This window comes from Pteropus alecto, unplaced genomic scaffold, assembly GCF_000325575.1.
Source record: "Pteropus alecto unplaced genomic scaffold, ASM32557v1 scaffold75, whole genome shotgun sequence".
NCBI classification, from domain to species: Eukaryota; Metazoa; Chordata; class Mammalia; order Chiroptera; family Pteropodidae; genus Pteropus; species Pteropus alecto.
In genome coordinates, this window is record NW_006440638.1 from 11,634,300 (window position 1) to 11,658,393 (window position 24,094).

General features: G+C 37.1%; 1 protein-coding gene across 1 annotated transcript in view; it reads left to right on the top strand.

The window, feature by feature from the left end:
* The window catches only part of FAM19A4 (family with sequence similarity 19 member A4, C-C motif chemokine like), a 119,558-nt gene extending 95,840 nt beyond the window's left edge, over positions 1 to 23,718 (top strand). The window contains exons 3-5 of the mRNA XM_006917484.1: positions 6,454 to 6,609; positions 15,878 to 16,002; positions 23,230 to 23,718. Coding sequence (XP_006917546.1) covers positions 6,454 to 6,609; positions 15,878 to 16,002; positions 23,230 to 23,241 — 293 coding nt within the window. The 3' untranslated portion in view covers positions 23,242 to 23,718. The remainder of the gene's footprint in view (positions 1 to 6,453; positions 6,610 to 15,877; positions 16,003 to 23,229) is intronic.
* The last annotated feature ends 376 nt before the right edge of the window (positions 23,719 to 24,094 follow it).

The window sequence follows — 24,094 nt, forward strand, 5'->3', positions numbered from 1 at the left end:
AAGGAAAAGGATCCAAGGAAAATAATAGCATGAAGAAAGTCACTCTAATCTGATGTCTTTCTCTCTATCAGCTTTCAAGTAGTTTCAACTGCAGAACTTCTACTGCAAATGTGGTTTTGTATTTTATCCCTTTTATAATGGAAAAGGCTCTGACTGCACTGGGACAAATATGTATTTCCCCTGTTGTTTACAACCTCTCTTAAAAGCTTATTTAATATGAATCAAAAAATATGCATTTGAGCAATTTACTCTCCAGGGAACGTTAAACCATCCTCCATGGCAATCCCAAAGCAATCAATTTTTTTTTTTTTAGAAAAGATTATCATAATGCTTTTAATGGTGTCTACATTAACTAATTGGGTAAGTGAGGAACCAAGGCAAGGCATCTTACATTTTACAGTGCTACCATATTTTAAGTCATCTTTTTGAAAAGAAAATATGCAACCTGATTGCAAGTTCAGAAGTACAGAAAGGAATGAAAGAACTGTTTCAATTTCCCTGCTTATAAAAGGTTTCCAAGAGCACTGAGAACAGTGTCTGGCACATAGTATACTGTATCTAAGTGTTGATTAAAAAAATAGAAATGAATACCCTCCCATCTCCTTACCCAGACAAAATGAGGAGGGAAATGGCCCAGCACCTAACAAGATTTACAACCAGTGCAAAGGAGATAGTGTTTTGTTTTCTCTATGGCTCATTTCTCTCCAGAGTGCAGCTTCACTTCTGGGTAACTCAGTCTTACCTACTCCAATGCATACCTTGCAACTCTAAATTTCCCCGTGTGAGAAATTTCAGGGACAACCTCTTATTTGTTGCATGAGTTTTATTTGTATATTTTTAGTTTTCAAGATGGATCCCCAACCAAAATATTCCCTGCTGTACAAATGGCCAACAGATATATGATAGTAAGATGCTCAACTTCACAAGCTATTAGGGAAATGCAAATCAAAACCACAATGAGATACCACCTCACACCTGTTAGAATGGCTGTCATCAACAGGACAAATAATAACAAGTGTCAGAGAGGTTGTGGGGAAAAAAGAACCCTCATATACTACTGAATGGAATGTAAACTGGCACAGCTACTAAGGAAAATAGTATGGAGGTTCCTCAGAAAATTAAGAATAGAATTACTTTATGACCCAGCAACCCTCTTCTGGGTATCTACCCCCCAAATTTGAGAACATCTGTAAAGATATATGTACCACTATGTCCATTATACACACACACACACACACACACACACACACACACACACACACAATCTATATATGGAAAAGATGAATACTGCCATTTGCAACAACTTGGATAGATCTTGAGAATATTATGCTAATCAAAATAAGTTAGACAGAGGAAGTTGAGAGCCATATGATTTCACTTATATGTGGGATATAAAACTGAAGGCTACAAACAAACAAAACAAATAAAAACTCATAGACACAGACAGCAGTTTAGTGGTTACCAGAGGGAGAGGGGGGAAAGGGGAAATAGGTGAAGGGAAAGGGGGTCGAATATATGGTGATGGAAGGAGATATTACTTTGGATGGTGAACACACAATGTAATATACAGATGATATATTATAGAATTGTACACTTGAAACCTATATAATATTATTAACCAATGTCACCCCGATAAATTTAATAATGATAAAAGATAACAAATCTGAATGGGACAAATTAGAAATACAAAGGAGATATGGTGACATTAAAACCTTTTATTATAGAAATAAATGGGATTTCTCTGTAAAAAAAAAAAAAGATGGAAAATGTATCTTTGTTTTAAGTGAATTTATTTGTAGTGGCCACTCTCTGGTACTAAGCTTATTGAACAAGGAGTCTCTCCTGTACCTCTTTAAAGAACTAAATTTACCACAAAGCCACTAGTCTTTTGCCTGTTCTCAGCTTTCATTTTTTTTCCCCATTCAGCAACACTATACTATATGGTTGTATGATGTTTGTGGTTAATTTTATATGTCAACTTGACTGGGCCATGGGGAGCCCAGATGTTTGGTCAGATATTTTGTGTGTTTCTGTGAGGGTGTTTTGAGTAAAGCAGATTACCCCCCAAATGTGGGCGGGCCTCATTAAATCAGCTTAAGGCCTGAAAAGAACAAAAACCTGGACCTTCCTATGAGTAGGAGAATTCTTCCTGCTTTAGAACTGATATATTGGTCATTTTCTGCCTTTGGACATAAACTGAAGCATTGGCTCTTGCTGGTTTTTGAGTCTAACACATTTAAACTGGATGACACCATCAGATCCCTTGGGTCTCAGGCCTTTGAACTCAGACTGGAGCTAAACAGTCAGCTCTTCTAGGTCTCTAGCTAGTCAACTTACCCTGCAGATCTTGGGACTTGCCAGCCTCCATGATCAATCTCAATCACTTCCCTTCCCTTTCTTTCCTCTTCCTCCTCCTGTTTCTCCCCCTCTCTATCTCTACATCCTCTCTTTATATGTACTCATATCCTATTTGTTCTGGTTCTCTGGAGAACCCTGACCAATACAGTGTCATAAAATGAGCTGCTCAAATGAGTATAATCAGTGCTCTCTGTGTGTATACTATACTGGATCCTTATCATCTGCTGTTATCGAGCTGCTCAAATGACTATAATCAGTGCTCTCTGTATACTATACTGGATCCTTATCATCTGCTGTTATACGTTGAGCAATTTTAAGACCTGTTTCTGAGGACCTATGTCTTATGCCAGGAGTTGTAGATTTCCAAGAAACAAGGTACATTCTTATTCAAAGATTATAGTCCAGTGTCAACAAATTCTGAAAAGGCTGTCTATATAGAGCCCCACAAACAATGTCATCAAGTAGGAAAGATGTTTCAGTGGGAAACTGAAACAGAAAAACTTGTGACTTGCTGAGGTGGAGATGTTCTTTTGGCTGTACTTGGGGAAAATATTAGTTACTATGGCTAATTCTTTTCTCTCATGCTATGAGAGCATAGACACTGTCTTAAATTCACATCTCACCTTTACTCAATTTCTAGTTGTGTGACCTTGGGCAAATTAATTTTTGAACATTTTACTAAATGTAAAACTGAAATTTAAAAAGTACCCTCACATAGCACTTTAATAAGATTATACAGGATAATATTTATAAAGAATTTAGAATAATGCCTACAACCTACCATATTTTATTAAATCTAAGATGCTGTCAGTTGTGAGATACACTGCTATTTTGTGTATTTCTAAGAAAGAAAAGCAATGCCAATTATAATGGTAAGATACTATCAGTTGTGACACCTCCTGACAAGTTAAAAGATGAAAAAATATATATCTTAAAATCAATAAATCACAGTAGTTGATACTATATAAATGAATACAATACTAGACCAAGCAAGCTGATTATTCAGAGACAAGTTTTAAATAGAAAAAAAACCAATTTATTTGCATTTATGGATTGTTATCTAAATAACAACAAAATTCTAAGCAAACTGCTTTATTAATGAATGTCCTAATCTCTTCTTGACTCCCCTAAGAAGTTACTAAAGCATATTTCTTTTATTTTCTTAATGAGGTTTAAAGCTGCCTTCATTATAGACTCCCTAGGGTCATTTAAAATCTAATTAAGGCATGATGGCTGTTACAGACAGAATGTTTGTGTCCCTCCCTCCCCCCAGATTTATTTATATGTTGAATCCAAAGCCTCCAATGTGCTATATTTGGGGACGGGGTTTGTGAAGAGGTATTAAAGGTTCAGTGAGTTCATAAGAGTGGGGCTAATCTTATAGGGCTGGTGTCCTTGTAAACAAAAGGGAAGAGACATCAGAGTACTCTTTCTCCTCCATGTGAAGACATAGTTAGAAGGTAGTGGTTACAAGCCAGGAAGAATGCTCTCCCCAGGAACTGAATTAGCCAGTACCTTGACTTTGGATTTCCAGACTGCAGAATTATGAGAAATATCTGTGGTTTAAGTCACCCAGTCTGTGGTATTTTTTTATGGCAGCCTGCACAAACTGAGACGGTAGTTAACGGGAAGGATAGTCAGTGAGAGAGGGCTGAGGAAGAATTTATGCTGGCCCCCTTACATGGCTAGTCATTAGCTGTCAGGAAATATTTGACCCGAAGGTGCTTATTTGCAATTGGAGACTAAAAAAGGGTCTTCCCAGTCCTCACTTTTCTGCTTACTCGGTGCTAAAGCCCTATGTTACATTACTAATATTGCAATGCTATTAATTATTATTTTTTTTATAATTGTATACCACTATAGGAAATCAACACTCTTGTTGTGAACATTTAATTAGGTTTATAGTTTTAATTACTTCTTTCATTTTATGCTTTCTTTTGCAGTAATTGAAAACCGTCTCTCATGCTGGTGGTTAGATTCTCTGGCTACTGACTAGGTCTTTTATGTGTTTTACAAGTGGAACTTAGCCTTAGTATTTGTTCTCACCACTAATTGAATTTTACTCCCACCAACATTTAAGATAGTATGACAGGGAAGGGCCAGAAAAAATTTAGAATAACATAGAGGTTATTTTGTGAAAGGCCTATTTTTATGGATAAAAATCTGAATTATCAACTATTTTAAAATTAGTTTTGTTCTTTGAAGTACATATATCAAACAACGGAAACCAAGCAAAGCATTTACCTATGAGAATTCTTGGGGAAACCTGTTTTAATGAGTAAATGAGATTGCTTGTAAAAGATGTATCTGAAAATCTTGAGGGTGCTCAAAAAGGTTGTCTTTCATAAATAATTTCTAAACATTGTGCCCTCCACAATCTTCTTTACATTGTTTTTATCAGAGCAAAGTACAGCCAGGGTTGGTGTATTAGTTATTTGTTCTTGTGTAACAAATTAGCTGAAATCTTAGAAGCTTACAACAATTGACATGTATTATTTTATATGGACTCTGAGCATCAGGAATCTGGGAGTAATTTAGCCAGTGGTCCTGCCTCAGAATTCCATAGCACCTGGTGGGTGGCACAGAAGCACCCCCAAAGTGGGTTTGAGGGGCCAGACCCCACACACCAACATACCCACAACATGACTTGAGCAGAGCCCTGCAGAAAGGCCTATGAGGCAAGAAACAGATTACAAATAAGCTGTTGGCTAGGGCTGCAGTCTTTGAAGACTTGACTTTGGCTGTAGAATCTATTTCCAAACTCACTCATGTGACTGATGGCAGTAGACTTCAGTTCCTTAGCTACAGCGGCATTTTCATAGAGCTGCATACAACACAATTTTCCCCAGAGTGAATGATGAGCAAACAAGCCAGTGCTCCACTGTCTTTTATAACCTAATTGTGGAAGTGACAAACCATCACTTCTATATGCTATTACTATTGGCATACAGACCAACACTGGCCTAGCATGGGAGAAAATCTGCTTACAAGCTCATTTACATGCTCACTATTGGCAGGAGACTTCAGTTTCTTGCCTCATAGGCCTCTCTGTAGGGCTCTGCTCAAGTCATGTTGTGGGTATGTTGGTGTGTGGGGTCTGGCCCCTCAAACCCACTTTGGGGGTGCTTCTGTGCCACCCACCAGGTGCTATGGCATGGGGTGCTTCTTTGGAGTCTCATTAGGACCATCAGCTTGGTGCTGGTGGGAGGGCCCAATTTTGAGGTCCACCCAGTGCCCCTAGGGGTGCTGAGGGGAAGCAAGATGTTGCTTTGGAAGGTGGTTGGGCTGGATGAGTCCTCGGGGATGCTAAGTGAGTGGAACAGTTAGCAGCTTAATGGTGAGTGCCAGACTTGGTACTCACCACCACTGGCTGGTCAGATAGGAGAGCAAACACAGCAAACTAGGAAAGAATGATTCCTGCTAGTGCCTCTAGTTCCAGAGAGAGCCCCAACAAATTCCTCTGGCAGACACCCTAAAACTCGTCAGTATATCTCTTTCATATATGATCCAGGCACCTTTCAACTTCTGTCTCTGCATTTTGATTCAGAATGTGTGAGTTTGTATATGGGCCCTTTAATGGAAGATTCTCTTTCCCATGACCACTCAGTTTCTGCGACATAAACCTTGCTGGTTCTCACAAGCAGATGTTATGTTGTGGTGCTCCACTTTCTGGTGCAGTGAGCCTGAGATGGGTCTCAGATGCCTTGGTCATCAAGGCATCTTCTGGGATCATGATATCCCTGCCATCGTAGAACACCTCTCTGTTGGCCCTTTACTTATCTCGATATGGCTTTTTCTTCATATTCTCGTTGTAGAAAATCTGTTCTGCAAATCTTCAGGTTGTTCTCAGACATAGTTGCTTAATATTTAATCATAGTTTTGGTGTGTTTTGGGGAGGAGGTCAGCCCAGGATATTCCTACTTTGCCATCTTGATCCCACCCCCCACCTCTAGACACCTTCATATAAATTATATCAAAACCAGAAGTTACAAAGACTTGGAAATTGGAAAATGTAGTCATAGTATATCATTCATGTTCTTGGTGATGTCATTTCCTCCTCACAGCACTCTCTTTTTCTCCTTCATTACCTATCAGGTCACCAGCAAATCAAGCAGGGTACCTGTGAGGTGGTTGCTGTGCACAGGTGCTGTAACAAGAACCGCATAGAAGAGCGATCACAAACAGTCAAGTGTTCTTGCTTCCCGGGACAGGTTGCTGGCACAACTCGGGCTCAGCCTTCTTGTGTTGAAGGTAAGACTTTTCTGGTCAGTTACTTCCATATCGAAGAAGGACCTAAAACTATTAAGAATCTTCCAACTTTACTGTCTTTGCGATGCAGAGAAAACTAGGTTGCTTCTAGGTTTGTGTCATTCCAAAAATGAACATCAACATAAATCCACCAATTTCATGACAAGTAAGGTAAGTTATTAATGCTGTCTCCTAAGACGTACCAGTGGACAGTTCCATTACCGGACAATCAGGAAAAAGTGCTTTGATTTCTTCTGGCCCAACTATCTCTCCAGATCTCACCCACCAGAGCAGTTGCTTCCTTAGACATGCTTTTCTTCCCGTTTTCAAACTCTGTACTCAGCCTGGTTTTCTCACCTCATGTTTAATGTTATAGACAAATATTCTCTTAATTTCTAGTTTATTATTTTAACAGACATTTATAAAACATCTTCTTTGGAATAACTTCCTTGAGAATAGTTTGGGATCATGTATTATTTATTTGTTATCTCCAGATCTTCTAGCAGAGTACTATGCCAATGCTTAAAAAAAAAAAGAGTTAATGTTCATGGTTGTAGGTGGAGGCCTGGGATTGATTCCTTTTGATGTCCCTGGCTTTTTCCAGCAGATACCTTGTTAGAAACAAGTATTAGTCCCCAGGAGAACAGATATATGAAGTTAAGCCTTGTAGCAGTTTCTCTATAGTGACATAAAATTTTCCTGAAAGTGAAGACTTTCGGTCTTATCTGATGCATGTCTAAAGGACAGCAGTTAAAATATATACATACACATCCTTAACTCTAGATCTTATTGCACAATCAAAAATAATAGCTAACTTACCCACATCTCACCTCTGCTATCAAACACAGACACATATTTATGGGCTGTATGATCATCAGTAGTGTAATATGGCATGATCGCAGCTAGAAAGTAAGGTGAAAAATTTCTCATCCACAATTCCTTATCAGAAAACTTGGGGACCAAATGTGTTGCTGAATTCAGATTTTGTCATCTTTTATAAAGGTAACATAGTGCATATACCATCTATTACTTAACAAACCTCTGTCTTCTCCTGTTGTACCCCATAATCACAGATATTAATATTTCTACAGTGAGATATGTAAATATTCATGTGGAATGGGATAAGGCAGGGTGAAGAACCTCATGTTAATTCAAGTCAGGTTTTGCTGCCATCTTACAGAAATCCTTTTCATTCTCAGAGCTTTTTGGATTTGGGGATTATAGGTAAAGGATTGTCTACCTGTAAAAAAATGAAGATTTTTAACATCAAAAAAGGCATTTAAAAGAAATTTGCTAAGTTCTTATACCCCCAGCTAGGACAGTTTATTTTATTTATTTTCTCTATCAATTGAATCCAAATCATACCCCTTCTGTTTCTTTGCTCTCTCTCAACTCAGTCCACTTCTCTCTACCCTGCTGTTATCTCCACAGCCTAGGGGGTCTACATTACCTCTTCCTGAGCTTACTACTGTGTTCGATTTTCCACCCTGTAGCAAGAAAGATGCTTCTACACAAACAGAACTGATCATGTTATTCCATTCTTGAAACCACACTTCAGTGACTTACACCTGTCTTTAAAATAAAATCCAAAGTCTTTACCGTGGTTTATGAAGCCCTACGTAATCTGACTTTGTTTCACTTCTCTCTTTCACCTGCTCTGCTTCATCCCAACTGGATTCTTTTCCGTTCCCTTGCAGCTCTGCACTCCACCTGTCATTATCTTTTGCCTGAATCATTGCCCTCTTCCTCACAACACACATTTTTTTTTCTATTTAATTCCTACTTTCAAATTTCCTATATGTTCTTTTGTCTCCTAATTCTAGTTCATAACATGCATCTCAATTTGTTGTAAAAACTTGTCGATCATGTGCCTTCTCGGTAGTCTGTAGTTGCTTGAGGACAGGGGCTGGGTCCCTTATTTCCATCTCCCCTCCTTGGCTGGTGAATGAATGAGTTTTAACATAGCAGATAATTTGATTAATCTTTTCTAATCACAGATTGTTTTTAAAAGGTAACAACTGCATTTGCTTGCCTCTGTAGATTTTTAAACTTCCACAGAAACTTAAGAATCATGACATAAACTATATTTATGCTCTTTGTCTAGCCTAGCATCTTTGGATATAAAGTCTTATATATCTAAATCATGTTTTACAATATTCAGAGTACTTTTCTTGGTACCTGGAAAGTACAGGTAGGGTAGCAATTGCTATTAGTATCTTTCTCTTAGTAAAGGAAATGTTAATACCTTCCCCTAAACTAGCTTGTTTTATATTTGGGCAAATTCCATGTTGGCCACCACTCTAGGAGTATCTACAACTTTAGTGGCCAGAGAATACCCAAACTCTGAAAAACGAGACTGTGATTTTGTTTTCGTGTTTATGTCCCCTGCACCTAGCATTGCCTGGCAAACAATTGGTGTTCGATAAATGTTTATCGGATCAAAGTCACTGATGAGGTATATAGGAAGCTGTAGTTTAAAATCTAGTTAGGATGTATGTCTGTTTTCTTATCCCCCTGATCTTCTAGTCCTTATCTGAATATGTTTTCATTAGGGCTTTTTAGCTTTACCTGCTTAATCTTTATCCTATAATAATTATGCAGTATCATGCTGCTAATTGGCTTGCGAGAAGACCTAGTCTCTGCTGATATGTTCCTTTTATCTTATTTGTCAATAAGAAAAGAGAGGATCTAAAATATAAAATTCATTTGAATTTACATTTAAATTAAACAAAAGCAAGAATACGTTGTAGCAGGGCACTAATTAAAGTTGGCATAGAAATTGGAACATCCTCACACATTTTTGTTAATTCACACCACAGATACTTATCTGGTGTTTTCATTGCTTTTCCATAAAATGTAGCTTTTATTAGTTAAACAGGGAGAAAAATTAGCTGTTTTCCCCCATCAACATTTTTTTGTTGTTGTTGTTATTATAATTAACTGATGAATCCCCCTGAGTTATTGAAATGTGTCTTTAATACACATTTGGGATTTGTGAGAAGGGATGGGGAATTATTTGATTGTCAAGGCTATGGTTACTTGGGTCCTAAAACTATTTAGACAACTATTTAGCTGGTAAGCATTTTTCTTTTCGAATCTTCTACTGACAGATATAAGGCTGTTTTGTGGTGGGAACTGTATTCTGTACATTTATCAAAATACAGGTCTATAGAGATAATGCTGAATGGTTTTATGATAAAATGAGATAAATGTGTAGTACAATGAAGCTTTATTTTGTCAAAGTGAATGCTTTCTAAACATTGGCTTTAAAAAAGATTAATAAGACAAAAGCTTAGGAATAGGAGATGGTTACTTTTTAAAGCCTTTTTTCCCCCTTTTGATGATACCTGAATTTCTTTTCTCAGATGTCAGAATTCACTTAGTTAAAGATGAGACTTACTGTTTGGACTGCAGACAACTTTCATGGCTTTATGGACCGTATGATGAGATACAGGGTCTGTTTAAAGATGTGATTTCATGAGGTTTTCTTGCTGGGTATGTTTTCTGTGCTACTTAAAGATGAAGCAGTTTTATGAATTTTTGTGGTGGCAGTCAGGTAAGTGACAGCAAGGTGTCCTTTGCAAAAGCACTTTGAGAGTTGGAAAGATATGTATCTTGCATATGGTCATTTATCAAGTTTTAATTTAGCATGTTAGTGCCTGGCATGTTTTAGATGCTGGGGGTAGGATGATAATTAGACTCAGGTCTCGCTTTCAAGAAACTTACAATTTACTAGGAAAGACAGACAATTAAACTCTAGTAAATGAAAGACTCCAGGGAGAGCAGAGAAGGGTCAAGGTTGGTGCACCATGAGAAGCAATGGATATAGCTTTACCAGGTAAGAGGGAACTAGGGAGCACAGCAGAATAAAACATACAGGAATGAATGGGCAAACTTGGGAACTAGAAGTAGCTCAGTCTGGCTGGGAAATGGTAGATGACAAGCCTGGAGGTATAAACAGAGCTGTTGATATTAGAGACCTTAGATGAAATCAGATTTTAGGATTAATTTCTTTCTTCTGGGAGTTTGTATTCAGGGAGGTTGAATGAAACAGAATATGCCAGTAAGAAAGGGGATGAAGTGCTATGAACGAAGTTCATATAAAATGCCCTAAGATTTCTGAGAAGGAAAAACGTAGTCTCTGAATTTGACAGGTCATCTTGTTAGCATAGGTTTCGTGCCTAGCCCAAGATTAGCCAGGGTGTGTGTGTGTGTGTGTGTGTGTGTGTGTGTGTGTGTGAGAGAGAGAGAGAGAGAGAGAGACAGAGAGAGACAGAGAGACAGAGAGACAGAGAGACAGAGACAGACAGAGAGAGAGACAGAGAGAGAGACAGAGAGAGACAGAGAGAGACAGAGAGAGAATGAATGAATGCTAACTTTAGGCTTGTGGAATTGCCCATAGTAGGAGATTGGAGGAAGACAATAGAATAGTGGTGGCATGGTGTTTATCATGGAGTAGGATTATTTTCACAAACCAAAGCATTGATCAGCTCTACTGAGCTAGCTCAGCCTCCTATTTTGGTTTGAGTACATCTACATAATCATAATTCAGTGTTTCTCAACCAGGGTCAATTTTGTCCCAGGGGAACATTTGGCAATGCCCAGAGATACTTTTGGTTGTTACACTAGGGTAGAGAATCCTCCTATCATCTAATGGGTAGAGGCCAGGCATGCTGCTAAATATCTTAAAATGCACAGGATAGACTCCCATAATAAGGAATTATCTGGCCCCAAATAGTGCCAAGGTCAAGGAACCCTGCCTTAGTGCTCCCCACTACAGGTATATGTACTTGTGTCAGATGGCTTTTAGCTGAGAGGATAAACCTAGATCACAAAGGATCAGTCTCTGCATATTGGTCCACTACCTCAGTGCTCTGTGTACAACTTGAAAATAACAATACTGTGTTATTTGTGGAACAAGTAAAAGATTTCTTTAAAAAAGTCATAGTGCTCTAACTTATGCATGTTACCTGAGTCAGATTGGAATAGCTTCTTAAAGAACAAGAAATATAAATTGGGAAGACTTTCCACCTGGTGATCTTAAAAATTAATAAATGGATTAATTTTTAAAGAACACAATGAGCATCTTGAAATAAAAATGATAAGAACAAAATAGCTGAAGATAAAATACATTAAAATCTCAGAGGGTATTCTGGTAGTTTCTATTTTCTAGACGATATATATTCTAGGAAGATGTATCTTAATCTTTCTGTCCATAGTATCTGTGTAAAAATACATTTTTGTTTAGTAAAGCCTCCACTCTGTGCAAATACAACTAAACTAAGTCAACAAATGAGAGACCAACTCGAGAAGTGAACCTATTTGTTGTTAGTCTTATTCAAAGGTGGGCTTATTTAAATAGCTATATAAATACATAATGTGTTTTATTTAATGAGGTGATATTTGTTTAAAATAAGGATAGAAAATCCCTCAATCTATTTTATACAACAGAGAGTAAAAAAAAAAAAAAATCCATCGGAAGCAAAATAGCTAATTAACCATGTTACGTTTTCACCTAGAACATTATAGAAAGTACTAGTCACTACCACAAAGCCAGGGCTTCACTGTCTTTTTTTCTTTTTTTCTACATAAAACTAGAAATTTATTGCAGATTGACATCTTGAAGATAGGGATGTTTTATGTTTTCATAAGTTAGGAAGGCATGAGGTTTTTAAAAGAATTTTATTTTAAAAATAGAAGTGACTTGATATTTTTTCATTTAAGTATATTAGGGTATTTTGTAACAGGGAAAAAAACATGCCTCCTTCAAACTTAATTTCCTATGGAGACAAGACTCAGTTAAGTGGGCAGATGTTCTCTTGAGTTATTTTAATAAAATCCTACTTCTGGATCCTTTGTCTCAGCTTTAGCCAGGCTCAGTATGTACTGAAAGCTTAAACTTCCAGGCTGTTTAATTATCTTATTCACTGCCAGATCAAAACTTTGGTTGGTTCTCACCTTAGTTGTGAGTTCCTTAGTCAGTCTTTAACGCATAAAAGAATTTGAAACTTTTATTTTAGCTCTATGGTGGCTTTTATTATGTCTGTCTTTTCTGAAAGAACATTTGCTATTAAGTCTTTCACTATGAAACTTCATCATGGATAAAGTACTTCTAGGAGCACCTTACTGAATGTCTTCTTCTATAAGGTACCAAAATGTTTTGTTTTTTTTTCTAAATAGAAATATTTTAAATTCCAAGGCAGCTTGCTATTTTAAAGAGCATATTGTGAATCTGTCTTTAGAAGAATCACTTCGTATTTTCCAATTAAATGAAAGAAAACTAGTAAATAATTTCAATAAGAGCTTTATTGTATATGCTTTCTTCTATTATTTATTTAAACAAATTAAATTTAAATCCTTAAACAAAACACGAGGCAAATAATATTCTTTTTTGTACTTAAGAATTGACATATTTTTCTGTGATGAGTACCTGCATCATTTTTATCCCCTCAAGCTCTTTTTCTAGGGTTCGGTATCAAAATTATCGTGGATCCCCATGAGTCAAGTAAGGAAGTACAAATATTTCTCTGCTGTGAAGTTGAGATAATCTGATTTATTCTATTTCCTCTGTAGGGAATTTATTCCCAGATTTCTCACCTCACTCTCTTTAATTGGTCCTCTCTTTCGGACTCCTTTCTGTCTCATATTCTTTTATAATCCCCTATCAGGCTAACGCTTCTAGGTACACAGGTTTCCTGGTTTACTGCGCTACCTTGCTCAGTAACTTTCCATGGCTTCCTACTGCTTAGAGAATCAAGACTAATCTTAAATTGGCCTTGAGAGCCCCTAAAGATTGCTTTCTAGATCATTCTCCTCAGCTGAATGTCTGGTGCTTCCTTGCTAACACCTAATTTCAATCCCTTGGGTCTGGGGGTTTCCAGGCAGGCCAATTAACTGTCTCACTGTTCCTCTCGCCTTCACTTGGACAGGATCACTACCCATCTGTCAAGGTTTCTTTCGACTCTTTCATGTAGCCCTAATGCCTCTCAACAGTAGTTTCCCCTGCAGAGTTAAAGAAAGTGTCTAAAGGACAGTTTTAAAAATAAAAAAAAATGTATTTTAAATTCAGCTTTAACTCTGTGTAAATATAACCAAGCTCTGTCAACATTTATATAACTTTTCCAGTTCTGCAGATGGTATTTTAAATTGAGGCTTGGGAACCCTCTCTTATTTATCCTTATATATACCTGGGACCATCCCAGGGTATTCAGAAAATAATGAATGATTGGTCAGCACTGTGAATATGATCAGATGCTATGATGTAGTACTTATTAATCTAAACAATTATTGTAAATTGTGGCTTGGTAGAAAGACTAGTGGCTAGAGAGCATTAAAATCTAGATTCTAATACCTCCTCTCTTACTTTACTCACTTTATGGAAAGCTCTGGTGTTTATTTCCGGAACCATCTGCTTCCCTTCCTGCTTCTGAAGGTTGTTGGAACAATCAAAAGAAGAATAGTAGGTAAAAGTTCTTTGAAAGTAACAAAACTCCATCTAGTTTTAATATGAGATTGTTGTGATTTGAGAGGCTGAAAAGAATATAACTTTCTCAGGCTTCGCCGCCATGTGTCCATCCACTCAAGTTCAATGGCAACCTCTGACAAAATAAATAACCTATTTAGCTATACTCTCTTCTCAGAGTTGGCACCTTATGATTTAAAAAGCAAATGGTTATCCTAGATCACAAATCTGTCTTACTCAGGTACTATTGGTTTTCATGGGACTAATTGGATAGTAGCTCAGTATTTTGCCAGAATCTGGAACAATGGCCACTTTTCTGCATCAGGGTAGACACAGTGTCTGGCCACTTTAGCTGATAATGAAACCATCCTGTACCCTCATCATGCCACATTGCATTTGCATGACAGGAGAAGGATTTTGAATATACTGGCTTGCTATGTTACCTACTTTAGTTGCTAATTCTATACAAGGAATTGCTTCTGCTCCAGATATCTGGTGCAAGAGAGCGGGTATATATTTAATGGTTAGAGCATGGACTCCATTACTGCATCCATTCAAATGCTCCTTGACTGTTTTCAAACTATGTGACTTCTGGCAAGTAATTCAATACCTCTGGGCCTTGAGTTTCTCTTCTATATAAGATGCAAGAAAATAACAATTTTTAACCTCAGGGTTTCAGTGAGATTGAAATTAGAAAACGCATGGAAGGCAATTAGTAGGGTTTATAGAGATTTGCTTAAACTTGAGTTTCAGACTTCTCATGCAGTAGTAGTTTGAGTCAAATCCATGGAGGGATATTTTCTATCAAATGTTGCTGTTTCAACAAGAAAAACAGGGATAAGTTACCCACCCGCCCTAACCTCTCTGCCAGTCCCCCAGCACTGTGTCCTATACCACCCTATTAGCTGGGCTCACCTTTAAAAATCAGTCACTATCCTTTTTGTCCTTTGAATCTGTGAGAATAACCAACCAATTTGATGGTGCTTCCTTCACTTCTCCTTTTCTGCTCCCAAACCCAAAGAACTGGGGTGCTGGTTTCTGCTTCATGGACTTAAAACACAAATCATTTTTTTAGCCCACTGCTGTGGGTATGGTGCAGTAAGAAGGAAAGTGAGTTCACAGGTGAGCTAACTAGAGTGTAGGCATTTGAGGAGATGTCAGACCTTCCCATCGTCACTTTACACCTAGTAATTGACTTCAAGTGACTCACCGCTTGCTGGAATGGCATGGACAGATGAGCACCATGTGTGATGGAAATGTTTACCACTTTTAATCTTTGCTATTGACAACAAAAAGCATCAGACACTTAACAACTTTGCATTATTAACACAGCCTACAATCAAAGATGATGAACACAATAATAGCTAACATTTTCTGAGAACATAGTGATGGGCCCAAAATCAGCCAAGACTTTCACACAGATTAGCTTTATTCTCAACATCCTGTGGTGAGGTTCTATTTTCATCCCGTTTTACAAATGAATGAACTGGGACAGAGGCTGAGAGAAGTTAACAAACTAGTCCAAGGTCATTCGTAAAAAAGTAGCACAGCCAATTGAAATCCAGTCACGCCTACCCTGAAGCTTGAGATCGCACTAACCATGTTATAATCAGTCAACTGCAAGGAAAGAATCATTTTATAGTGTAGAGTGTATGGCTAATTGGGTTGTTTAAATTTACTCATGGTAAAATAATTCTTATGAGCAATCTTTGAAGTCATCATACTATACTAATCTGTATTGAGCTTTATGTTGCCCACGTTTGGAAGAAGGAAGAGTGTCACAAACATTACTTGGCCTTTGTTTTCCAGCTTCTATTGTGATCCAGAAGTGGTGGTGTCACATGGATCCTTGTTTGGAAGGAGAGGATTGTAAAGTGCTGCCAGACTACTCAGGTTGGTCCTGTAGCAGTGGCAATAAAGTCAAAACTACAAAGGCAAGTATAGAAAGAACACAATTGTAAAGTACAAATTCAGCATTATTAACTATGGAGTTTCCCTCTTCCTTTTATCCTTCCTTCAGGAGGACAACTGGTAAACCTGTTTGGGCAGTGCCACCCTATTTGATCTTTTTGAAAAGTCGTCTTTCTAGCATCACCCTTTATGTCAGATTTTCTTGAGCAGTGACTTGGTGGGTGAACTCTTTATTTTAGACAGGGCCACTAAATTTATTCCAGGTCCTTCATGAGCTCGATTTAAAGTAAAGGTTTATAAGAATCGACAAGCCAGTATATTATAATGGCATGGCAAGAATCTACATACAGATGATTTTCTAAAGTAGAAATATACATATATGCCTATAAGGAGATTAACGTTGAAGATTCTAGTTCAAGTCTTACAAGTCAAAAGTTCTCTCCCCAAATTGTTCTCTTTCCAGTTCTCTCTCTGAAGGACACCCAGTTCTTGAGCCAGAAATTAACCTCTCTTTATCTCCCCATACCTAACCTGTTATTTTGTCCCTCCTAAATCCCTCCGTGACTCTGTATCACTGTACTTACAACCCCTGTCGGGTCTACCTTTGTGTCTCATCTGGACTACTGAGTTGCTACTTTACATCTGCTCTTGCTTCCTTTCAGTCTGTTCTCCAAAGAATGATTACATTCATTTTTGTGAAATGCAAAGCTTCTAAGCTAGTCTAACCCCAGATTTTCTAATGGCTTCCCCTGGCTCCTCAGTCCACTAGCCTCTGCCTGTCTGGCCCTTAAATTTAAGCTGACAATCTACTTCCCCTTCATTCTTTTTGCTCCAGCCATCTCTGCTGGATGTTAGTCCCTCTTACAGTGGTGCCTTTGCAGTTGTAAAGGAGTGTGTTCTTCATGGAATGTGTTTCCCTCCTTTCTTTTCTAGTTTACCATTATTTCTTACCATTATTTCTTTACCATTATGTTGCCCTGATTGGATTCTTGTCCCCATTATCTCTGAGCATTTACTATGGTCATATTTTATGTCGTTTGGTATACAGTTGGCCCTTGAACAGCTTGACCCACCACCTACCCCTGCACAGTCAAAAATCCACATATAAATTTTGACTCCCCCCAAATTTGTCATCCCTTGGTGTCTGTGGGAGATTGGTTCCAGGAGACCCCGTAGATACCAAAATCTGCTGATGTTCAAGTCCTCTATATAAAATAGTGTAGGTAAATGTATACAGTAGACCTTTTGCATCTGTGGACTCCTAGCTGTGGATAGAAAGCAGTACAGGTATTTATTGAAAAAATCTGCATACAAATAGACCCATGTAGTTCAAATTCGTGTTGTTCAAGGGTCTGCTATACTTATTCGCTTAATACCTAAAGCTTTCTGTCTAAGGCAGAGCTGTGAAGTCAGGGCCCATTTCTGTTTTTTACTTACCCTGATAGTCCCAGAGCTTGCTGTGAATGTCTCATTAACTATTTTTGAATGGAAATTAATAACACAAGACATTCTGGGATTGTTAGAATTAGACAACGCTGGGGTGGAGTCACTCTTTAGTTCTTATTGCTATCTGAGCATTGGTCCCTTAAGGAGGTATAACTCTTGAATGGCTTCTCAGCTTGCTTACATTTTTACCTTTATGGTTATTTTGAATCACTAACCAGAGTTCTCCTTCTAAGTATGTGCATGAGATATTATAATAAGATTCTATAAAATAAATATTTAAATATAATGCCATTAAGATAATAAAAAATAATCAAAAGCATAAAATAAAATATTTTATAATAATATAAAAGTAAATATAGATTTTTATTGATATTGATATCATACCCCAAATCATTCATAGTATATACTAAGTCACTTAAGTTCCTTATTATCTGTTTAAAATGTAATTTAAAAATCAAGACTGTTTTCTATATTAATTGCAATTATCAACTAACTTGCCCTTGTTAGCGATACCAGATGACTAGGATAGAGACCTGATATATGCTTTTATATCTAGGGAAGTAGATGTTCATGAAGTCATTTGTTGGTGGAGGAAGAAGGTTAACACTTCCAAAACTTCTATCAGTGCCTCTTCTAAGCCAATTCCAATTAACTTTCAATTTATGTAAACCCAATGTGCTTTCTAAGCAAACCCTGCCTTAACATAATTTCCCTATTTTTTTGTCACTGGCCCCTATCAGCCATTTCCCCCTAACCACTTCCTAAATAAAAATTTTGTAGTTATCTGTGAGTTAGGATCTCACTTACATCCATCAGTAATAAAACTTTCTTTCACTGTAATTCTTGTAGACTAAGAAGTAACATTTTGGAAGATTATATTTGTGTTGATTTTTACATTTAAATATGAAACAAGACCACAAGTGCAAGCCAGCTATGTTCTGGAAAAGAATGCGACTAAGTAGCCCCTTGCTACAGTGAGTCCCTCTCTATTTATGTGCAGATAGAGAGGGCATTTGTAGGAAGCAAACCTTTAGGGGCATTTTGACTCTCTGTGCTGGGAATATAAGTTTTCTCTAGCTAAATCCTCAATGGTAGTGACATTTCATTTGGCACTTCAAAAAGTTGTAAAAACATAATATAGTTCCCTAAGCTATCATGATACTTAGCTGCTTTTTTTTAGTGATGCGCCACCTGAGAATAATCTCGAAGTTGTAAAACTTCATTTCCTTTATTAATCCAAGTCAGTGTGATTTGAACTGCATAAAACATTATGCACATACAGTAAATTCATTTGTGGAGCTGTGACTGGCTTCTGTGAAGAGCTCAGCACCCAAAGAAGCTATATCTTTTTCTTAAAATCAATGCTAACCTTACACCACAGGTGAGACAGCAGTCTTATAAATTGCCTTCCTAGAGGAGTGGGTATTAACTATCACGTAATAGTTTCCATTTTCCTTAAATAGTTCATGCACAACAAAACATGGAGAGGCTAAAAAGTAAGATTGTCTACAGTAAGCCAGCTATGTCAGAATTTTTTTCCATTTAAATGCAAATATGAAAAGAGTTAGCAGTTAACTTGAGATATTAATAGCCTTAGATGAAGATATGAAAATGAGAGGGGACAATTCCCTAACCAGTCATCTTGTCTTTCCCAAGTATGAAAGGCTGGCATTGAATTTTTCTGCCTGTGTAGGTTTCAGGGTCCCCAGAGAGAGTGCAGCTATTCTTGTGGGAAAATATATCTCTTTGTCGACCTGCCTCAATTTTCATTTCCTTATTTCTGAGTTTTACTGCATTTTCTGTGCTAATAGTTTTATTTTAAAACCTGAGTTGTCAGTATTAAGGCTCCTAACAAGCACATGATGGTGTCTTAGCACCAAAGCCAATCATTTGCCAGGATTTTCCATTGTTTGAAAATAGAAGTAAATCATATTTAATATCAAGAACTTTTAGATTTTTTAATGTTCTCATTTTTACATCAATACACAAACTAGAAGAAAAAAGCATAAAAGCTTAAGACTTTAACATGTTTATACCATGAAAATATCTTCAAACTAAATGATATTATTGGAAAGCATAGTCATCATGCTGGTCTTTAGGTCCAATCAGGTATTTATCCACTATTAACTGTTGCTATTAACTGATCCAATCAGGTATTTATCCACTATTAACAGTTGCTATTAACTGACATAATGGCCTTTATTTATGTATTCTACAATACATAAGATGACCCAGTCCTTCTGGTATTGTCCTCAAGTGGCTCTCTCTGTCTCTTGGGCTACTGTCATCTTCATCCTCATTTGCTACAATATTATAATTGACAGATATCAGTGGCTACAGAAGAATCATCATGGGCACATGTTAAAAATGTACTGTTTTGAGCTCCACCTCTAGGATATTCTGTTATAGTAAGTCTAGATGAGGCTTAGAAAACCATACTTTAAAAAGTTGTTAGGGTGATTTCAATGAACAACCTGTATGTGGGAACCACTGGTATAACCGAGTTCCCCACCCGCTCACTGTTCTCACCCTTGTTTGGCTTATACTCTGCTTTCTGTGCCAGCAGAATCAATTCCCTGCCCAAGTTCCTTCCTGATGAGAGACCATTAATGGATCCCCATTGGTAACGGGTAGAAAATAGAGAGTATATCCATTTTATGATGGGCCTTCACTGCCACTCATCCAGTAGGCCATGTGTTTCCATACCCCACTGCTTTCTTCTTAATCTCCTCTCTTCTAGAATTCCACTTGTCTTTCCAGGTCCAGCTGAGATGGCTTTTTAACTCTGAAGTCTTGTTTTCCCTGATTCCTACAGCCAGAGCTTAAAATACTTAGGACACTCTGTCACATGAGAGTGGAGTTAATATTGGCATGTTGGCAAACTATCTACCAAAACTTTAAAATAACAATGAACTTTCCTTATACAGTTAGGAAAATAAAGTTTTTACAGGAAAATAATCCTAAAGTATCTTACCCAACTTGCAGAATAGATAGCCTCTAAAGTGAGCTGGGCATGGAGAATGAGCTCCCTCAAAAAAGTTGCTTTTGAGAATTACATCCTAGATGTAGATCAGTACTGGGCTATAAACACTGTTAGGTCATATGTAGATGCATGGTAGATCTGGAAAGAGCTAATATGGCGGTAGCCACAAATTCCTGAGTGTTAACTACACGACAGACACTGGGCCATGTGATTCAGTTCACATATTTCATTCACTCTCCACTGCAGCCGAAGGAGCAGGTACTATTTTTACATTTAGCAGATGAAGAACCTAAGGCAGAGAAAGACAGTCTTCCCCATGCAGAAAATGACCAACTTAATCATTAGGTTTTTTTAAGCCAAAGACCATTTTCTCTTTCTGTCACATCCTTCACCCTATTTGTCACAGGTCCTACTGGCTTCCCCTTTCATTATTTTAGCCAATCGATCCCTCTAAGTCCTCTAAGTTGTAATCTGGCCATGCATTCCTTGTCGCACCCTGTTCCTTAGTCAGAGAAAGGCCAAATCTTTGCACTGACCTGAGGTACCCCTTGTATTCACCCCTTTCTCCACCTGGAAAACTCTTCTCCCAGAGTTGGGGCTCCCTCCCTCCCTTCTTTCGAGTGTCTCCTCAGTTATCTGCTTCTCTGACAATCTTCTATAAATCGTAGCCTTCCACCCTCCTTGTTCCAATATCTCTTTTCTCCATTATACTGATTTACTTTTCTTCATACAACATGTCACCTCTGACATACTATTTATTTACCAGTTTATCCAATCCTTTTTTCTAGATAGGAGTCTGCAAGCTATGGCTTGCTAGCCAAATTTGGCCCTTGGCCTCTTTTTGTATGGCCTGTAAGCTAAGAATGGGTTATACATTTTTAAATGGTTGGAAAAAGTCAAAAAGAAAATATTATTTCATAACAAATGAAAATTATATGAAATCCAATTTCAGTGTCCATAAATAAAGTTTTATTGGAACAAAGCCATGTTCTTAGTTTATATATTGTATTGTCGAAGCTGCTTTCATTGTACAAAGGCAGAATCGCGTAGTTGTGACAGTGGCTGTATAGTCTGCAAAGGTGAACATATTTACTATCTGGTCCTGTATAGAAAAGATGCGCCAGCCCCTACTCTAGGTAAGCTCCATGAGAACGGGTTTTGTTTGTTTGTTTGTTTGTTTTTGCTGTAGTATTCTAGCACAAACAAAAGAGCAGTTATATTGTAGAACACATTAATAAAGGCCATTATGTCAGTTAGTAGCGAATCTGAGGTTTGAATAAATACCTCGTTGGATCTAAAGACCAGCATGATGACTATACTATCAAATAATATAATTTACTTTGAAAATATTTTCATGGTGTAGACATGTTAAAGTCTTAAGCTTTTATGTTTTTTCTACTAGTTGGTGTAGAGATTATCTAACCTGTAAAATTTCAAACTATAGATGCTGATCTTTTCTTAGACTATAAGTAATGACCCTGAGGTGTTTAAAAATGGGGGAAAAAAAACCCCAAACTTTTTAATGGATGTACATTTTGAGTAAATACAGCAGTTTTATAAAATAATTTATTTTTTGAAATGCAAATTAACTACATTTAAAAAGTAACAAAAGCAACATTTTGATCGTGACATTTGCTGATTTTAATCGGCATTGATTTGAAAAAATCTTAGCACTGTTAACAAAGAATGTTCAGCAAGTGCAAGTTGACCCGATGGGCAATGAATGTACCTAATCTGATGGGCGTTTTATAACTCTACGAAATACAAAGCTAGGACACGTAATAACACGTTGTGGAAGCCTTTGTGCATGTTTTTTTCTCTTTGTAAATGAAAAATAATTTTTTTCAATGACAGTTGACATTTAATATTATATTAGTTTCAGGTATACAGCATAGTGGTTAGACATTTATGTAACTTATGAAGCGATCTTCCTAATAAATCTTGTACCCACCTGACACCATACATAGTTATACAATATCATTGACTATATTCCATATGCTGTACTTTACATCCCTGTGACTATTTTGTAACTGCCAATTTGTACTTCTTAATCTTGTTTTCACCCAGGCTCACAACCCCCCCTCGTCTGTCAACTATCAGTTTGTCCTTTGTATCTATGAGTCTGTTTCTGTTTTGTTTGTTTGTTTTTTAGATTCCACATATAAGTGAAATCATATGGTCTTTCTTTGTGTCGCTTATTTCACTTAGCATAATACCCTCTAGGCCTATCCATAGTAAGATTTCATTCTTACTTTTTATGACTAATATTCCATTATATATATATGTGTGTGTGTGTATCTGTATATGTGCGTGTGTGTGTGTGTGTGTGTGTGTGTGTGTGTATTTATTTATTTATTTATATATATATATATATGATACATCTTCTTTATCCATTCATATATTAATGGACATTTAGGTTGCTTCTATATCTTGCAATTGCAATTGTAAATAATGCTGTAATGAACATAAGGATACATATACATCTTCAAATTAGTGTTTTGTATTTCTTCGGAAAAATACCCAGAAGTGGATTCTTGGGTCATATGGTCATTCTAGTTTTAATTTTTTGAGAATCTTCCATACTGTTTTCCAGAGTGGCCACACCAATTTGCAGTCCCATCAATGCATGATTTCTTTGCAACCTAATAGTAAGAAATGTAGAGAATTTGAACAGTTGATTTAGTGAGGCTGGTTATGGACAAAGGTGAAAATTGCTAAACTGTACACAATGACACAGATAGGAACATGCAGGTTGGTGGGCATGAAGGATGATCTTTGGTGTATATGTGGTATTGAATACTCATTTATTTATTTGTTTTAGGTAACACGGTAGTAAAGAGAGGTGTACTTCAATCCTGGAGGAGCGACAGGATGAAGAGCTCTCTTATTTGGATTATCATCCTAGCCACTTTGTGGGAAATTGTCTTGGATTTCAGCAACATCATATGTGCATATGCGTGCCATGAGGAGTGGCATTCACTTAACTGTCCCAGCCCTCTGTGCTTCATGGTTTTGTCACATTGAATTATAATCAGGAGCTGCCACACAATTGACATCCTATCTGGATCCCAAGGAACATACCTCCAAGAAACCCTGGAGGAACAAACCACAGACTTCAGAATGGGTTGCCACTAAAGAATATTGGGTCGTCAATTTCTTTTGTTGTTTACAAAGGAATGTGGACATAGATTTCATAGGGTCCTCATTCTTTTCTCTTTTAAACTTTTCCTTTAGCCCTTTCATTAAAGTGTTTTGAAAGGGGTCTAAATAACAAAATATTTTGGCAAAACATATTTGCAGATGTAGGTTAATGAACTCTGATTAACTGGTGATGAAAATTTATTTTATAAACCTTGAAGAATAGCAGGACTTACTGGAGGTATTGTGTGTGCATTTTATTTTCACTTTTGATGATTTAATTTTTTTTTGTATTTTAAGTTCCATTTTCAGGTTAGCAGAAATAAAATGTGAGCATTTAACTTTGGTGCACCAAAGTAGCATTTTATTGAGTGCTAAGGAAGCATATCAACTTTAATATTTTATAGCCAAAGCTCTATCATGACATATTCACAAAAGAAATAAAACCTGTTGGGGTTTTTATGGCTAATGTATAGTCATAGAGGTAATTCACTTAAAATATAAAATAGTCTCTGCGTAGATCAAAGGTGATTTCTTAGATCCAGTTT